We start from the raw sequence: 18,616 nt of genomic DNA, 5'->3' as shown, positions 1-18,616 counted from the left end.
ACTCAATTCGGCCTTTCCTCCCCTTAACTTGAATTTTAAAACCTTACCTTTTACTCTGGGTTTTTACCTCTCTCTGCAGCAACGATGTGAGCTGCCAGGTGCCAGCGCTGTGGACACGGGTCTCCCTGAGGTCAAAATGAGGTGCCCAGTGTCGATAATATGACTGGGCACCTTATTGTGACCTAAGTGGGGATGCTGGGAGATGAACAGGGATTGTGTGAGAAGGCAGCCACTCATTGTTGCTGAGGATTAAGCACAGGTAATGGGGGGGATTTCGGGGCAGAATACCTGTCTGGTATTCTAGCCAGTGAAGACAAGCCCTTATTGCTGTCTGCCCTGATTTGATCCATCTAATTTAGTTGTTTCACAGGAGGACTTTCCAGTCAATCTGTAATCTGAATCTTTTTGCAGACAAAGCAGATGATCCAGACAGTTGCATGCTAAAGATCAGTTTACTGAAGCCAGAATGTCAACTAGTTAGGATCCTAATACTCTTTCTTTTCTATTCTTTCAGGAATTATTGAAACAGTTGAATGGAATTCAGGTAATTTCTCCCATTTCAAGTGTCTTCTGCTATTTTACTCCCAAATCTTTCCCTGTGGATCCTTAAACAACTTGTGCAAGGCAACTGCATAATAAAAGCCTGGTCTGGAAGCACTCCAAGGGTAGATCCATACTACATGGTTATAGTACTTCAATACCAATGTGTCACAGCTCCTTCTTGCAGAATCATGGGATCTGTAGTTCGGCAAGGTGCTTGGAATTCTCTGTGAGAGAGGTCTAATCCATTTCCCTCAACTAAAACATTTGAGCTGCGACAGTTGTACGTTCCTCACCAAACTACAAATCTTAAGTGTGTCAAAATGACATAACTGCATAGTATAGATGCACCCCAGGTCTCTGTTCAGTTTTGCCAACCAGTTTGGGAGTGAGAATCTGTGATTTATGACACCTGCAGCTACTTTTATGGTTGTCATTGTGTGTTTTATGGGGTGGAACAGAAAATTAGCTCTGCTAATTGACACATAGAATTTGTACATGAGGAGCATCTTCCAAAGGCCGAAGGGTGGGACCAAAAAAAAAAAAAGCTAGCACATTTATTTTAAAGCTGTTATTGCCAGTAATTAAGCTTTAAGGTACCTTAAGTATCTGCCATCAACATTCCCACCTCCTACGGACAACCCAAATTGGGGAAAGTGTCAGAGATCTGCCTGCCCTCTTTAACCAACTCTGGCTTTGCACAGAATCCTTTCCCTTCCTCCAGTGAGAGGCAGGAAATCCCACATGTGCATCGATTGAACAGGACACAAATGAAGATGGAAAGGAGGATTTTATAAGGGGAAGTCTTTGTGCTAAAGAAGGATAATTACATCAGATTAGCAAAACATCATACAGTTTGGAGTGCTGCTCTACATAATTAACATAGGAAGATGTAGATTCCAAAAACAAGTTATATCGTAACACATTGGAAACAAGAACCAGCTAGTAATCATTCTCTGACTCCCCTAACTAAGGTATACGTAGGTTGAGTCTTCCTTATCTGGAATTCTGAAATTTGAAATACACCGAAACCATCCACATGGGTAACGGAGATAGTAATATTTTTGCTTTCTGATGGTTCAGGATACACAAACCTTGTTTCATAATTATTAAAACCATGGTGTGTAAAATTACCTGCCGGTTATGTGTAAGATGTAGATGTAAGATGTAAATATAAAGGAATTTCATGTTTAGGCTTGGGTCCCATCCCCAAGATAACTCATTATGTATATGCAGTTATTGCAAAATCCCAAACACTTCTGGTCCCAAGCATTCTGGATCAGGGAGACTCAACCTGAAGTCCCTTGCTCCATACTTAAAAACATACAGACACACAAATCAAGTCTGGTTTAGTTTAATCCATGACTGGAAGGTAGTGCAACAGGGAAACAGAAGAAGGATAGCTGTGGCTCAGTGGAGAAGTAAAACAAGGCCATTGCAGTTCCTTCCTTGGATCCTGGCAGGGCTGGCCCAAGATATTTTGCTACCTGAGGCAGAGAAGAAGATGACACCTCCCCACTTTCTATGCCATTTTATGTACAAAAGCCATCAGGTTCAGCCAATGAATCTTTCTTCAGCACTATCAGTGGGGAAAATGTCCATTGTGAAGGCATCCGAAATGAATTAGGGGGCTGAGAAGCAGGCTATGGAGTGCCTAACTCTCTCTTCCAAGACCTTCCTAGAAAATGCAACCTGAGGCAACTGCCTCGCTTTCCCTGCTACTAGGCTAGCCTTGCTTGGGGTGTAGGTGGGATGAACTGTTTTCCTCTGTTTCTTCAAGCACGCCGAAGCCGTGCACTTTTTCTGCAACTATGAGGAAAGCCGAGGGAATTACCTTGTCGATGCTGATGGGAACCGTATGTTGGATCTCTACTCTCAGATTTCTTCCATTCCGATAGGTAAGGCTGGCTCATGTGAATTGGTTAGAGATGTTTCTGTATCAGAAGGTGTACAAATATTATAAATCACAGTTGACGGGGTACAGTCTCCAGGCCAAATCTGGACCTCCAAAGTGCACTATTCACCTCTGATCCTCCAAAAAACCTTACCAGCAAAATAGCTGAAGGTGCAGTTGAGATTCATAGGTCAGCAGACTGAGGTTATTGTCTCCTGAGGTTTTGCACGGTCTGTTGTGATGTCACAGAATACACATAGGTGATGTAGCTGCTTAGTTTAAGGGCATCGTTACAGTGGTACCCCGGGTTACGAATTTAATTCGTTCCGCCGCCGCGTTCGTAACCCGAAATCCTTCGTAAGCCGAAAAAGCCATAGGCGCTAATAGCGAAAGCCGAGATTTCGTGCGAAAAAGCGCCGAAAAGCACCAAAAAAATTTTCGTAACCCGAAATAACCTTCGTAACCCGGAACAGTTTTTTTCTATGGATTTTTTTCGTAACCCGGAAATTTCGTAAGGCGGCGCATTCGTATCCCGGGGTACCACTGTAATTGAATATGTGATTGAAAGTGATGCAAGGAAAGGGCATTATGAAGTTGGCCAAGGGACAGTCAATGCACTCAGGGACAGGAAAGACTGTGTTCCATGGACAGGAAACAAGCTTTGGATGGCAAGTGCAGAAAAGACATTTTTCTGGATTACAACTCTCAAGACTGTCCAGCCAGCACTACTGGGAGTTGTAGTCAAAAAAGGTAACATTTCCAAGCCTTGTGGGCAGGCATCTGTAGGAAAAAGCACCTAAATGCAGCAGCAAAAGGGGCAGGAAAAATACCAATAAGATAAGAAGCAGCTATCTGAAGGAATAACAAATGGGGAGGAAACAGAGATTGGGGTGGGAAAGAGAAGTGAGATGAAGAAAACTGATGCTAGGCAGCAGTTTGCAAGCTTGGACCATTCCATCCCTCCTTAAGGGGCCAGATCCATCTGATTCTTCCTGTTCTTAACACTTTAAAATGGAGCATATGCAAGAATTGCTACTTAATTTTTAAGAACTGGTGCATGAGTTTCTTTGCTTCCTTGTTTTCCCTCCTCATCCTTTTTCCTTCAGTGCCAGACCTTTTGAACTGTAAATTTACGAGCTGAGACTATTTTGTATATTATTGATCTGTGAGCCTTTTTAACTGAACAGTGTGTTAGGGAGGGAGAATCCTTTAAATAAATAAGTAGTACCAGAAGCCTGTTAGGATGGCTAGCGTAGAGCCCAGAGAGAAGTATATCTTTTCCTTGGCAATGAGAAGCAAAGCAGAGAGCAGGGCGTGATTTGAACCAACATACTGGACTAGATTTTGTTGTGCAGCCTTGACTTCAAGAAAACAGGTTTCCCCAACCAGACAGCTTCCAGATACATTGAACTACAGCTCCCATCGTCTAGGCCAGACTATTTGGAGACAGTCATAGTTGTAATTCAACACATGGGGTGGCTGTCAGTCATGAAAGGTTGCAGTATAATTTCAAAGCAGTGAGGGTGTTTATAGCGCTTTGCAAGAAGCAGGAAAGGAACTTCACAAACTCTGGAGAAAGTAGGTTAGCCTTTATGTAACCCTTTAAGAAGTGGAAATGGGCATGCATCCAAGCCCCCAAAGGGAAGGAATGCAGATTAATGACCATGGCGTTATGCTGTTATTTTGCTGGCTGCTGGCTTCCATGTTGTGTCTAAAATCGTTCCGGAGACGATGCTGGAGCACCACTGACTAAGCAGCTGATTTGTTGTCAACAAAACAGAAATATCACAAGTTGTTGCACAGTGGTTCCTACCCTGAAATTGCAAGCTCTGTTTACACAGGAGCTAAATGGTGTTGTTGGCTGAGCTGTGAAAATGCCATTGAATGTTCAAAACATTCAAGCTGGGCAGGATGAATGTGCAACTAGTAAAGACAATCCAGTCAAATTCAGCATTTTATCTTGTAAGGACAATCTTACCCACCCCTCTGCACATTAATATTGGTATCCTTCCTTTCCTTGAATTTTTTACTCCTGACGTTTGGATGGCATCTGTGGCTGACATCTTCAGAGAATCCATCTGCAGGAAGAAACTCTTATAGAATACGGCCACATACCCTGAAAAACCCACAAAAAACTATGGATGCCAGCCATGAAACCTTCAACTTAATAAAATACTCTTTTTACAAACTCCTAAAACCAGTCTAAAAATAATCCTAGAATCCTATTTTAAAACAGTAGAGCCAAACCTTTCAGATAGCCTGGTCCTTCCAAGTGAATTTATTTGGGGCATGTAGTTTCCCCCCCCCCAGGCTTTTGTAAACTCAATATATATGTTCCAGAGTTTCTCTGCTTAAAATAGTAGTTACATAGTCTTCATCATTAATAGCTTTTTTTCTCTTGTTGTCTGGCCGCATCTTTCTGAGTATACTCTGTTTTTGCTCAGCTACACTGGAGGATATGAATTCACCACCACCAACAGGCCATTCCATCTTTTCCTCTTTAATACATTTTCTTTGGTGCAAAATAAAACATTAATATAAAACAGAACACCCAGAAGAAGCTGCAGGGAGGATCGGAAGATAATGACATCACTGTAAAATTCTGCGCATGTTTCAGGGCAATTGCATGCTGGAAACCTTGTCTGGGTGCCCAGAGTTAAATAATCAAACAATTAACATCAAAGCTATTATGATTTGTGTCACTTCTCTGGGGTTTCTGTGTTCCTTGTGGTTTCTAGCTCAACTCATTTGCACTAATGAGGGATAGAGAAAGAGCCAGCCGGTGGATGGTGTGTTACAGATCACAGACTGCATTCGAAATTGATGCAGTTGAAATTGATGAAATTTATCTTCTTCTCCCCCAGAAACTGATTTCTGAAGCATATGCCTTTTCCTCCTCTAAAACACGTTTTTGGAAAGCCAGCTGCCCATAATTCTCCAACTTCTCTTGAAAAGTGTTAAATGAGCGGGGTGCATTTCAATGCACCATAAAACTACTGTGTTTTTCTAGGTTGCAAGTTGCTGAAATTTGAATGTTGGGGGGAAATTTCTAATAATTGTCTCTGTTTATTTCTAGGTTACAACCATCCAGCTCTGCTAAAAGTCCTCCAACAGCCCCAGAATCTGGTAGGAATCCTCTTCCAAAAGATACAGTCACTTAAGCATGTACCACCCGCCTACATTTGACATTGATCTGTTTGTTGATTTCTCTCTGAAAAAAATACCTAAGCATAAATTTGATAACAAAGTAGGGATACAACAGCTGCTCTGTGATGCTCAAATTTGCAGCATTATATTTGCATTGGGAGACAAAAGAATTTCCAGAAACTGAAAGAAATACAGTCGTTCATCTTGCAATGCAAATGACAACAGCACGGGTTATTCTGGCTTTTCAATTGCTTTTGCTCACCCTAATGATCATTACATTCTCCAAATGAAAAGCTGCCCCTTGAACTCAGCACAATGGATCAAGCCGACTCCAGTGAAAATCCAATAGCATTTTGCTAAGAAAAAGAAATGCTATTCGCAGATAATAAACATGCCATATGTTTCCAGGCATTGCATGACTATTATTTTCTATTTGACGTTTTTTATTTGTTGCCTGTTTTATTGAACCCTTTCCTGTATTGTTATGTATTATTTATATGTGTTAACGCTATTATTTCTTAGATTGTACGCCATGGGCAGGTTTACTCTTATCTATTTTACTGTTTGTATGTACAGCACTGTGAAAATCTACAGCGCTATATAAATAAAGCATAATAATAATAATTGGCTGTGAAGTACCCTAGACTCCAGGTTTCTGCTCCTCTTTCCTATCACCACTTTTTGGCACAGGTGATAGCCGCCTGCCTGACCTTTTAGGGGCTAGAACCCAACTGTTTAACCTCCTTTTTTCCCCCTGGGTATGCCATTCCATGGAAGAAGCCTCTTTTCTGTTAGCTGCATCCACACTGCAGAAATAATCCAGTTTAACTTGCATGGCTCAGTGCTGTGGATTTCTGGGGGTTGTCGTTGTGTGAGACATTTAGCCTTCTCCATTGGAGAGCTCTGGTGCTACAACAAACTACTGTTCCCAGAATACCATAGCATTGAGCCATGACAGTTAAAGCAGTGCCAGACTGGATTATTTCTGCAGTGTTGATGCAGCCAGTGAGAAAAGTTGGGAAAGAAATAGGAGAGACCAAGTGTGCATCTACTACGCTGTAGAAACAATGCAGTTTGACACCACTTTAAGTGCTCTAGCTCCATCCTATGGAATCCTGGGATGTGTATATTTACAAGCCTTCTCTACCAAAGAGTACTGGTGCCTCACAAAACTACAAATCCCAGGATTTTGTCAGATGGAGCCATGGCAGTTAAAGTGGTGTCAAACTGTAGTGTAGATGTGCCCAAAGAGTAAGAAGAGGCAAATGAAGATGGTGAAAAACCAAGTAGGTTTCTCATAGGTTGGCACTGGTTCAGGGTTTGGGGAGAAAATAATTCAGGTGGTGCAGCTCTTTGGGGTCTCTTCGTGGGGGACAGTACAGCCCTCTAACCCCTGATAGTTGCCCGTTCTTCTGCAAAATGCTCCCTCAAACATTTCCCATTGTTTTTCAGAGCACCTTTGTGAACAGGCCTGCCTTGGGGATTTTGCCTCCAGGAAACCATGCTGAAACTCTAAAGGAATCGTTGCTCTCTGTAAGTTTTCAACAGGGTAGAGGGAACCAGTGTACCTAATCTGTGATCAGATTGTTATTGCTTTACATTCCCTGTTGCTGCTTGCGATGTGAATGGCAGATAGACGATGGGGAGCAGGCATGCGGCAGAATTAGTGGGAAGGTTGTCTGTCACCCAGGGCTACCCCATTGTGATAGATCACCTGGATCAGGTTGTTGGGCCTCTAGGTGATCCCTGTATGGACCAGTCAGTGGATGACTTGTTTTGGGGTTCATCGGGGGAAGTGTGACCAGACTCCCTGTCAAAACTTAACAGGAGCTGCCAGACACTGCTGTAAAAAAGAATAAAGAAGTAGAAGTTCATTAACGCAGGTTGAATCTCCCTTATCCGGAATTCCAAAACCAGAAATACTCCAAAACCCAAACCTTTTTTCATGGGTGGCTGAGATAGGGACACTTTTGCTTTGTGATGGTTCAAAGTACACATATTTTGTTTCATGCACAAAGTTCTTTAAGATATTATGTATAAAATGACCTTCAGGCTATTGTGTATGAGGTGTGTATGAAGCATACATGAATTTATCGCTTAGACTTGGATCCCACATCCAAGATACCTCCTTTTGTATCTGTTCCTTCTCTTTTATTCCCTCCATTAACAGGTGGCTCCTAAGGGTCTGTCTCAGGTGGTAACCATGTCTTGTGGCTCTTGCTCCAACGAAAATGCCTTTAAAACCATCTTCATGTGGTACAGGGTGAGTAAAATACATATGGACCATTCCACCCATATTGCCCTAGAAATGTAATCCTTCTGCTTCCAGCACTTGGAGGAGGGAGAAGGACTGTGACAGAAAATGCTGTTCAGTGGGAGATAATGGGCTTTGCAGTCATTCTTCAGCCTCCACAGTTAGGGCAGGTGAGGTATACCTGGCTTTGGCTAGTTCCAACTTTGGGAGAAGTGATCCTTCCTTCCCTCTAGCGGCTTAGTAAATGTTAGGTTTTGTGTCTTATTTCCCCAGATTTGCCTGTTGCACCATTTCCTCCTCCTCTTCTCTCTTAGCCTCTTTCTACTAATTCTTTTTTCCAGAGCAAAGAAAGGGGCCATAACAGCGTGACCAAGGAAGAGCTGGAAACCTGCATGATCAACCAGGTATGAGCAGTTCACCTAGCAGGGTTTTGGAATGCTAAAGATGGGTAGAAAAAGAATGTGGAACCTCAAATGCCAGTGTTTTCAACGGAGCCTTTTTCTTGTGCACAGACTTTGTCTGAACCTTTCCTTCTGGACTTTGGTGCACCAAGGTCAACCCTACAAGCCTTCAGTGTTATAAGCCTCTTGGATGTTGAGTTCTGATTTTGAAGAAAAAACAACTGTAAATCAAATTGAAAATACAATCAGCCCTCCACATTTATGGCTTTGCCTTTTGCACATTTAATTATTCCCAGATTTGACGAATACATTCTCTCTAGGTCCTCCAATGCAACTCTGCTGGAAGGAGAACTTAGAGACTCCTAGAGAAAACACTTCTCTAGGGATTTGTAGGTCCTCCAGTATGATTCTGTGGTCAGTGTCCAGCAGATGGTGATCATAGACTTGTGCTGGAGGACCTAGAATAGATATTCTTAGAGAAGTGTTCTTTCAATCTTTTAAAATAAAAACAGTGCTTTTTTAATTGGGGTTTTTCCACTTTCATGTCGGTCTTGCTCCCCAAACCCAGCAAATGTGGAGGGCCTGCTGTAATGATATCATCATCATCTGGTTATTTTGTTGTCGTGTGCCTTCAAATCATTTCTGACTTATGGCAACCCTAAGGCAAACCTATTGTGAGGTTTTCCTGGCAGGATTTAGTCAGAGGGGGATTGCCAAGGCCATCTTCTGAGGCTGAGAAACTATGACTTGCCCTTATACATGCTGAAAATAAAGTATAAAATCAATAACTTCCTTATCCAGCCCAGCCAGTTGCACAATCCTTTCCTAGAGTTCTTCAGGAAATGATGCTATTACCTAACAGGCAGATTGAACAGTGTCATGATGTTAACCTTTTGTTTGGTTTCAGCCGCCAGGTTGCCCAGAATACAGCATGCTTTCCTTTATGGGTGGATTTCATGGGAGAACCATGGGTAAGAAAATGTTGATATTTTTGCTTTCTGTTAGGCTAGTTGGCAGAGAGAAAAAGGGAGAAAGAGTTAATTTGACCACTGCAGCATACATATTCTTGTATGGGTGAAGTTGATTGGGATGCTCTCTTCCATTTTGTATCTTTTTTGCTCCTTGGTTTAGGTTGTTTAGCTGCCACACATTCTAAAGCCATCCACAAACTAGACATCCCTTCCTTCGACTGGCCCATTGCTCCCTTTCCAAGACTGAAGTACCCGCTGGAGGAATTTGTGAAGGAAAATGAACAGGAAGAAGCCCGATGTTTAGAAGAGGTGAGCATCTTGATAGCAATATTTTCATTGCAGAGGCTAGGCCCACAAGTAGGTGGTGCAAGAGTGGCGCACCAGGCAGCAGATACTGAGATGGTGAGAGACGATGGGGGGCATTGAAGGGCAGGACTTGGGTGCCATGAATCTTTTCCTGCTTGGAAATACTTTCTTTTGGTCATAAATTCCCAGGAAACCCCACTCCCCATCAGCTTAGTCCCTGGCCATGCTGGCAGGGGATGCTGGGAGTTGTAGTCCATAAAGTAACTTTCCCAAGATCCACTGCACCCCCAAGAGAGGGTGGGCAACTCCAGTTTTATTTTCAGATTATTTTTGGCCATTTTTTGGAGGGGGAGATTAGAACATTTTTTGGAGGGGGAGATTAGAACATGGAGGCTAAAATGGTGCATTCTACAGTAGTTTTGAGATAGTGCCCAAAAACATATTATGGGGGGGGGGGGGTTGATCTACCTGGAGACAGAATGAGGCTCTGTGGGTGGGACACTTTCCCCACCCCTTAAGATATATCTGTTGTCAGTCTGATCAGCTTCTGTACATGGAAGGTGAGGTGAAGAGGAAGGAGAGCTGGATCTTATCCTTTGCCACGGGTGTCAAAATGTCTTGGGCATGCCCTGTTGAATTGTCAGGCCTCCAGCAGCTGGCCTGGTCCTGGGTCAAGACTGACTTGGAAGCCAGAATCCTCATGAGTCCCAGGGCTTTGGGCTAATTCTAGGTGTGGTGTAACTACTTTGGGTCTACTCAGAGACCCTGCTGCCATGTTTCTCCTAAATACTGCCTTGGATTTGAAAGCAAGCCTAAAGCCTGCCTCGGTTACCCTGATCTCTTTAGGATGGGTGGTTTGGTATAGTAGAGGAAAGAGACTGGTAAGCTTTCTTTATGACTGGAGGCTGGAGTTCATCACAGATCACACAAGGACTCAGAAATCTTTAGATTAACCCAATTTTTGAGAAGGTGTTTGAGTGGATCTAGACAAAAGCTAAATTGAAAGCCAATAAAGAGAAGAGGAATTTTCAACTGAAAGGCTCAGCTTATTATTGGAACAGGTGCTTTGGGTGAAACAATAGCCCTGTTTGGGTTTTTTTTGCTCTATGTTGGTGCCATGTTGGGAGGGCTGGGGGTTCTGGGGCTTTTAATTGTATTTCTTAAATTGTATGTTATTTTATTGCTGTAATCCACTTTGATTCATTTGAGACAAAGTGGAGTATAAATAAATACTATTATTATTATTCATGCATTTTTCATTGGATATGTCTCACGTACTTACATCAAGGAAATCAAATGATTGGTGTGTTTGTGTGTATCCATCCATCTATCCATTCATCCCTCCATCCCACTATAGCCTCACATTGACCAGACCCACAATATTTACACCATATGGCATTTATTGAGTACAAAAATTTCCAAAGTTTTCCATTTCATTTTTCCCCTTTAAAATGTTTATTAGCTGCCATATTTAATAGCGACAAAAGGGAAATATAAACCACAGTACTAACTGTAAAACCTCACCCAATTTTTCAATCTGCAGGTGGAAGATTTAATTGTAAAATACAGAAAAAAGAAGAAAGTGGTTGCAGGGATCATCGTGGAGCCAATTCAGTCAGAAGGGGGAGACAACCATGCTTCAGATAATTTTTTCAGAAAGCTGAGAGACATCGCCAGAAAGGTGGGTTCAATCCAGGGATTTTATTACCTTTTCCATCTCTGGCCAGTAAAGAACTATCTGAAGGCTTATGAGAGAAGAAACGTTATACATCAGTGTGGCAGGCTAGACCAAAAAAAGTCATGCACTGCCTGGATGCCAGCCTGACACAAAGATGATGTGCCTCTACTATTTGGATCTGTGTTGCAAAAAAATAGCATGTGGGCATTTCCAGATACATGTGGCTTTTGCTGGTGGGGGCATGTGTGTACCTTTTGCATAAGGAGCCAGTTGTCTTAGATATTTGGAGGATTGGTAATTATGCACCTTCTTTTTAGTGATTATTTGTTGACAATAGCAGGGTTTAAGAACGGTTTCCTGAGCTCTGTCTCCATGTGACATTTAAATAGTCAACCCCATGACTTGACTATTGACTATGGAATTGACTATTTAAATGTCAATTCCATGTTGGGTTCTTTCCCAAAGGACTTGAGAAAGCCAAGTCAGTATCCAAATGAGCCTGGCTTGACCTTCTGTGCACTGTGCTGGATTTTATCAGGTGCCTCAATAGCAATCCTCACTTGGTTGCTCTATCACATGAGGATACAGGGAGAAAACCTGTAAACAGCAAGGTCACATAGCTGTGAAATGTAAGAAGGAGATACAATTTGTGCCTATTCTGTATTAAAAACTATAGGAAGGCTGGACAACTGTGGCTTTCTAGATGTTATTGGACTTCAGCTCTCATCATCCCTCACCAATACCTATGCTGACTTAAGGTGATAGGAGATACAGACAGAGAACATCTGGAGAGCCACAGTTACAGGGCCTTGGTTTACATGTAAACAGGATAAAGAAAGTGGCCATTTATATATACTATAACTGATAAAAACACAGTCGTAACACTATACAGTACACTCTTTTTCTTTCATTTTATAATCTGGTATGAAAGATGACGACATCCCCCCCCAGGGATTGCACTGAGTCTGGTGGCAGGACTTGAATCCAAGCCTCCCACATTCTTTGCACTTTTGGACAACATGGCTCACTCATTCATTACAGGGGGAAGATAGCTGAGCTGCCTTCCAGTTCCTTCCTCAAAGTTGACCTAACATTGTCCCATTTCTTTGAACAGCATGGGTGCGGTTTCTTGGTGGACGAGGTGCAGACGGGAGGTGGAGCCACAGGCAAATTTTGGGCCCACGAACACTGGGGCCTCGATGACCCCATGGACGTCCTAACCTTCAGCAAGAAGATGATGACCGGCGGGTTTTTCCACAAAGAGGAATTCCGGCCCAATGCTGTAAGTTCTTTTCTGGAAGGCTCTAAAGAGCTAATACTTGAACACAGTTCCCATGACAAGGGCTGGATGCATTCTCAAAACTGTGCCCCAGATTTGACATCCTGAAAGGGAGAGCTCTTTCTAAAATCTAAAAACTAGGGTTTCTCATCCATTAGATGTAACTAAACTCTGCTAAACTACCTTGAAGTATGTGGTGTGTTTAATTGTTATTGTCTTGGTGCAAGAGTCTCTTTCATTTGTCCTATCAGATAAAGGAGAGAATACATGCAAGGCATTCTCAGCTTGTATGGTTGTTAATTTAATGCAACAGAGAGAGCCAATATGAGGTACTGGTTAAGAGTGTTAGATTAGGACTTGGAAGATCCACATTCTAGTTAATGCTGAGCCTTAGGAACTCAGTGGGTGACTTTGGAACAGTCACTTGCTCTGTACCTGATCTACATCACAGAGTAGTTGTTGTGAAGATGAGGAGGAAAATAGGAAGGGAGCCTTGCATGCTGCCCTGATCTCTTTGGAGGAAAGAGTACAGTTAACTCTCCACATTTGCGGATTTGACTTTTGTGGATTTGATTATTTGTGGATTTGATTAATATGTTCTCTCTGGGAATCTCTACATCTTCCAACGCAACTGCCAGAATTAACCATAGAGTCATGCTAGAGGACCTAGAGATTCCTAGAGAGGACACCTCTCTAGGCATTGTTAGTTCCTCCAGCACAATTATACGGTCAGCTTCTGATGGAAGTTGACCACAGAGTTGCACTGGAGGACCTAGAGATTCCTAGAGATTCCCTTTCGGGCTTTCCACTTTCACACAGGTCCTGCGCTCTAATCATAGTGAATGTGGAGAGCCCACTGAAATTAATGGGAAAACAGGTAGTCTGAACAATTCTCACTTCCTGTTCTCCTGCTTTTCACCTGTCCTCTTGCAGCCGTATCGGATTTTCAACACATGGCTTGGGGACCCTTCCAAGACCCTCCTTCTTGCAGAAGCCATTAATGTTATCAAAAGAGAGGACCTTTTGAGCAATGCAGCTCATGCGGGGAAGGTTTTACTGACGGGGCTGCTGGATTTACAGGTAAGACTTGCAGGAGAGGGAGAAGGCTTAATTCAGAGTTTTTCTCTAGGACAAAAGAACAAAATCCATCTTCAGTTGGGAACTCAAGAACTTTTGATAGAAAGTAAAATTAGCTGCTCACCTGATGTATCCAAATAGACCCGGTAAGCTTGACTTCAGAGGTAGGAATCCAAGACTCCATATTTGAGGCTTGTATGTGAAACGGTTTATGTACATGGAACCAACAGAAAGCAAAGATGTCACTATCTCATCTGCTCACATGAACAATCTGGTAGAAGCTGACCATAGAAATTATACTGGAGAACTTAGAGATTCCTAGCGAGAACACTTCTCTAGGCATTTGTAGGTCCTCCATCACAATTCTATGGTCAACATCTGGTGGAAGGTGACTGTAGAGTTGCGCTAGAGGACCTAGAAATGCCTAGAGAGATGTTCTCAGAGGTAAAACAAAATTAATGGTTTTTTATTTGCAGTTTTTCCACTTTCTTGAGAGTCCTGCACCCCAACCCCAGGGAATATGGAGAGCCCACTTTACACTGCTTTCTCATCACATCATGCGCGTAGCCTGGGAGGACGCTGGAGCAATGGCTCCAACTGAACCATTGCTAATCCAGCCCCGGCCTCTGATAGCTGCACAATGAAATGAATAGCCATCTCCTCCAAAAGATTCCTCCTTCCTTAAAGTTACCTGCTCCAGTCATCACACTACTAACCAAGTGGCTTAGCAGTGTGCAGATCCCTCAACACAGTGAGGGAGAGTTCAAATAAGCTTTAAAATTCTCATTCCCTCTTTTAGAGTCGCTACCCACATCTGGTCAGCAGGGCACGGGGACGAGGGACGTTCTGTTCATTTGACGCCCCAAACGATGCTACTAGGAACAAGCTCATTGCAATAGCCAGAAACAAAGGTAAGTCTCTACGGTTTATAGCAATGCACCAGAGCTGCTGAAACTGTACAGTCAACCCTCTGTATCCACGGATATATTTTTTATCCACGGATTCAAACATCCACAGCTTGAAAATTTTCAAAAATATAAATTCCAAAAAGGAACCCTAGATCTTGGCCTTTTATACAAGGAACACCATTTTGCTATGCTGTTGTGTTTAATGGGAATTGAACATCCACGGATTTTTGGTATCCACATGGGGTCCTGGAACCCAATCCTAGTGAATACAAAGGGACTACTGTATTTTCAGTCAAAAACATGGTGGTTTTAGTTGAAACAGTTAGGGACAAAGCCTGGGAGGGTCAGTGGGGGATCCACAGGGGCTACATTGGGCTTGATATACAGTCATCCCTCCATATTTGCGGCCTTGATATTTGCGGGCTTGATTATTCACAGATTTCATTAATATGTTCTCTCTAGGACTGTCTAGGTCCTCCAGTGCAACTCTGTGGTCAACTTTAACTAAAAGCTGCACTGAAAGACCATTTGTAGCTACTCCAAGTGCCATTCTATGGTCAGTGTATGTTGGACATTGACCACAGAGTTGCACTGGAGGACCTAGAGAGTCCTAGAGAGGTGTCCTCTCAGGTAAAAACAGTGTTTTTGTTATTTGCGGTTTTTCCATATTCACAGGGGTCTTGTTCCCCTAACCCTAGCGAATATGGAGGGACAACTGTATACAGTATATGATTCCCATCCTTTATTTAGATTGCAGTAAATAGAAGGAGCAGACGTTTTTGTGGGTAGTTAGTTGTTACAGATTTTTTTGGACTAAGAAATGGCGCTTCTCATTTCTCAGTGACCCTGTTTTGAGTTTCATTAGCAGACACCACCCGCTTTCATGATTTAGGACAAACCCAGAACTGCTTTGCTTATAGACTGCGTGTGATTCAAACGGCTAACATGGATTTTCCTGCCTGCAGGTGTGGTGTTGGGAGGCAGTGGCGACCGATCCATCCGTTTCCGGCCCACCCTGGTCTTCCGAGACCATCATGCGCATCTCTTCCTGAACATCTTCAGCGACATTTTGGCTGACTTCAAGTAGCCAAGCCTTACCTTGCACTGAGAAAACCAACACACCCAAATCCTATAAGAGTCTAAGAATAGTTTATTTAAAAATCATATTCATATATATATATATTCACTAATAGAAAAGAACTGAATTCATGAAGGCGGCTTTGTTTTTAAATATTGGTTTTCTTCTCCCATGCTTGCCACCAGTTCAAGCTGCTTCAGCTGAAATGTTCAGACACCTGTGGTGCTTTTGGATAGTTTTGCAAGTATTCGGAGTTCCAGGTATCAAACCTCTAGGGATGGGATCCACAGCCGTTCATCTCCTTCCAGCCAGTGCATGCCAAATTTTGGGTTTGGTTTTTCTGACTCTGATCTTGAATTCCCAAGAATCTTTTCCTGTCAAGTTTCTAGCCCTGGTGACACTTCGGAAAGTGGGCACACATACTGCCAGTGAGCTGGAATAATTGTGGTGTATTTAACCAGTGCACGTGTCAAAGGTGGAAGCAACTCTTTCCCACATCTCTGCACATACACCTAACCCACACCCACAAGTGACCATGGGCTTGATACTATCTGCATTTAAGCAGCCGCCTCTCCCTTGAGTTTCTCTATTTATTTCCCTTCTGAGGGTTGTATCTGCATCAGAAAATGAAACTTAATTTTTCTTTTCTACGTAGTTTTTGGAGCCACTGTGGTTCCCCTACCCAGTGGCCATGCTGAGCCAGGGACGATGGAAGCTGTAGTCCAAAACTGCTAGAAAGCACTGAACATGGGCAGAAATTTTTCAATGCACCATGAACAGTCCTGCTACAACTCACCTTAGGAACTGTAACGGTGACCCCCCCCCCTTCACTTCTTTTTGAGAACCAGAATACTAGTTTTTCAAGCCAGTTCCCAGCTTTGGGGAGTTGGAAATAAAAATAGGTCTGCAAAACTGGCAAACCTGCCATGGAGGTGCTAACCTTCTTCGGAAAATTCTCCCCCTTTTTTGGACAAAAATCCCCAGAATATCCAAGCCAGCAAAGGATTCTGGAAACTGTAGTCCAAAAAGAGAGAGAACCACATTCTCCAGGTCATCCATGCCTGGCGTTGTCACTTCCACAGACCTGACCTCACTCCCATTTTGTGCCAAAGTAAAGCAGAAGTTTTAACCTCTGTCGGTATCTGGTGTCCAAATGGAGGAAACAGCAGCCCAGTTTGTGAGTGTGGATTTTTGAAGGGTCCCCCCCTCTCCTTCCCTCAATACATTGTCTGCTAAGCAGAAAGTGTTGACTTTCGTAGGTACTGGGAAGAAAAAGATTAGGGAAACTTCCTTCCAAACTTGCACTCTGCTCTATAGTTCTCCCCACTCCCCATAAAATGGCTTTCCCAGCTTGCTATGCCAGACTGGACCAAACGTAGCATATTTCTCTTGTATATTGTGCCTTTTATTACCCCATCCAACTCCCTGAAGGCTGGAGCGAGCCAGAGGTTGCTGCCACCCCTACTGTCTGTCATTACCTTTTAGAGACTTAAATATGAAAAGAGTTCGCTATAGTTTGGGGGGGGGGCATTACTTTTGGACTACAGTTCCCAAAATCCCCATTAGCATGGCCATACTGGCTGAGAGTTGTAGTCCAAAATAGAAGCTTTCCCAGGTTTTGCAACAGACGTGGTAAACTAACCTTCAGATGTGAATGCTTCCATTTATTAGCTAAACAAGCAAATTATTCCTCCTCCTCATTTCATGTCAGATCTCATTTGATGCTGTCCAGAATGTCCAAAAGTCTCTCTTGCACATTGGGCAAGGTATGTATTTATGTATGGAATAACATACCCAAAGGTATGTCTAGACTTCTCAATTCAGCCACTGGTCTCACTTCTAACTCCATTCTCTCTCAATATTTCATCATTATTTGTCCTATAAGCTGCACTTGAAAACTGTTATTTTCCTAAAATTTTTTGAAGTATCGCTCATACAAGACGATGGATTTAACATCTATCCTTGCTCAACCCTTTCCAGCAAGTATCTCTTGCGCATCGAAGTCTTGCCTCTGATAGCTCTAGCAGGCAAAAAACCTTCAGTAAAGGATCCAGTTTTTTTAATACTGATGGGCAAAGAATAGGGATTTAGTACAATTGCCATATCGGTGCCGTCGAAGTTACAAATATCTCTCGCAAGCCTTGCATTCTTATCCTACCCCAAAATCCCGTTAACCAAAACTTTGACCACATTCTTGTTTTACTGACGATAAAATCCTCTGCAGTGTGCCTCAGGGGTTCCCCGACACCCATTTAAAACGATTTCTATGGGACACCCTTTAACTGTGGACTTGTATGCACAACCTAATAACGGTCAGACCATAGTAGATGCTTTAATCTACAGTGTAAACTGACATCTTTTAGGAAAGTAATAATTTGTTTACAGCCTCTCTGTCGACTGTGCCAAATCCATGTGTAAACCAGTACCTAATCGCACCTCTTGACGTTAACTAGTAGCCATGACAGACAGGTCCATGAAATGCATTTCCTCAGTATTCTTAAAATAAAATATTTATAATTGAATTTTTCCATTTTTTTTCCTCATGTTAGAACAGTGTGAATAAAGTCGGTGTGGCATTGTGGTTTGAGTGCTGGACTAGGATTGTGGGAAACCAGAATTCAAATCCCTGTTTGGTGAAAGAAATCTACAGTGACTCTCAGAAGGGCAATGGGAAACCTCATCTGAAGAACTCTGGCCAAGAAAACCCTATAACAGAGCTGCCTAAGTCAGAGTTAACTTGAAGTTACAGCATTATTATTCCAGTTTAACTGTCATGGCACCATCCTGTGGCCTCCCAGAAGCCCTATTGAGTCTGGTCAGTGAGGAGGGATGATGAAACTTGCTTTCCAAAAACTCTGGAGTTGAAGTGAGAATTGTCTGGCCGTCCAAAGGTTGGTCTGCAACTTCCAATATTCCTCACCATATTGGTTACAGCTGCTGGGAGCTGCCGTCCAGAAACATCTGGAGAGCTGCAGAAAATCTCAGCCTTGATCTGGAGATCCTACCTTTTGGGGGGGCCACTATGGACCCAACCTAATAATGGTCCAACTAGACAACCACATCTTCCCTTCAAGCCGTTGCCA

General features: G+C 42.8%; 1 protein-coding gene across 3 annotated transcripts in view; it reads left to right on the top strand.

The window, feature by feature from the left end:
- ABAT (4-aminobutyrate aminotransferase) overlaps positions 1–18,055 on the top strand; it is a 41,322-nt gene extending 23,267 nt beyond the window's left edge. For all 3 annotated transcript variants that reach the window (XM_042438292.1, XM_042438293.1, XM_042438294.1), the window contains 13 exons: positions 515–544; positions 2,321–2,438; positions 5,511–5,560; positions 7,034–7,114; positions 7,752–7,844; positions 8,177–8,239; positions 9,144–9,207; positions 9,368–9,516; positions 11,057–11,194; positions 12,306–12,473; positions 13,404–13,550; positions 14,347–14,458; positions 15,421–18,055. In XM_042438292.1, the coding sequence (XP_042294226.1) occupies positions 515–544; positions 2,321–2,438; positions 5,511–5,560; positions 7,034–7,114; positions 7,752–7,844; positions 8,177–8,239; positions 9,144–9,207; positions 9,368–9,516; positions 11,057–11,194; positions 12,306–12,473; positions 13,404–13,550; positions 14,347–14,458; positions 15,421–15,542 (1,335 nt within the window). In that variant the 3' untranslated portion in view covers positions 15,543–18,055. The remainder of the gene's footprint in view (positions 1–514; positions 545–2,320; positions 2,439–5,510; positions 5,561–7,033; positions 7,115–7,751; positions 7,845–8,176; positions 8,240–9,143; positions 9,208–9,367; positions 9,517–11,056; positions 11,195–12,305; positions 12,474–13,403; positions 13,551–14,346; positions 14,459–15,420) is intronic.
- The last annotated feature ends 561 nt before the right edge of the window (positions 18,056–18,616 follow it).

The sequence above is a fragment of the Sceloporus undulatus genome, chromosome 8 (genome assembly GCF_019175285.1).
Source record: "Sceloporus undulatus isolate JIND9_A2432 ecotype Alabama chromosome 8, SceUnd_v1.1, whole genome shotgun sequence".
Taxonomy (NCBI): Eukaryota; Metazoa; Chordata; class Lepidosauria; order Squamata; family Phrynosomatidae; genus Sceloporus; species Sceloporus undulatus.
Note: the sequence above shows the minus strand (reverse complement) of the source record. Positions and strands in the feature narration are given on the sequence as shown.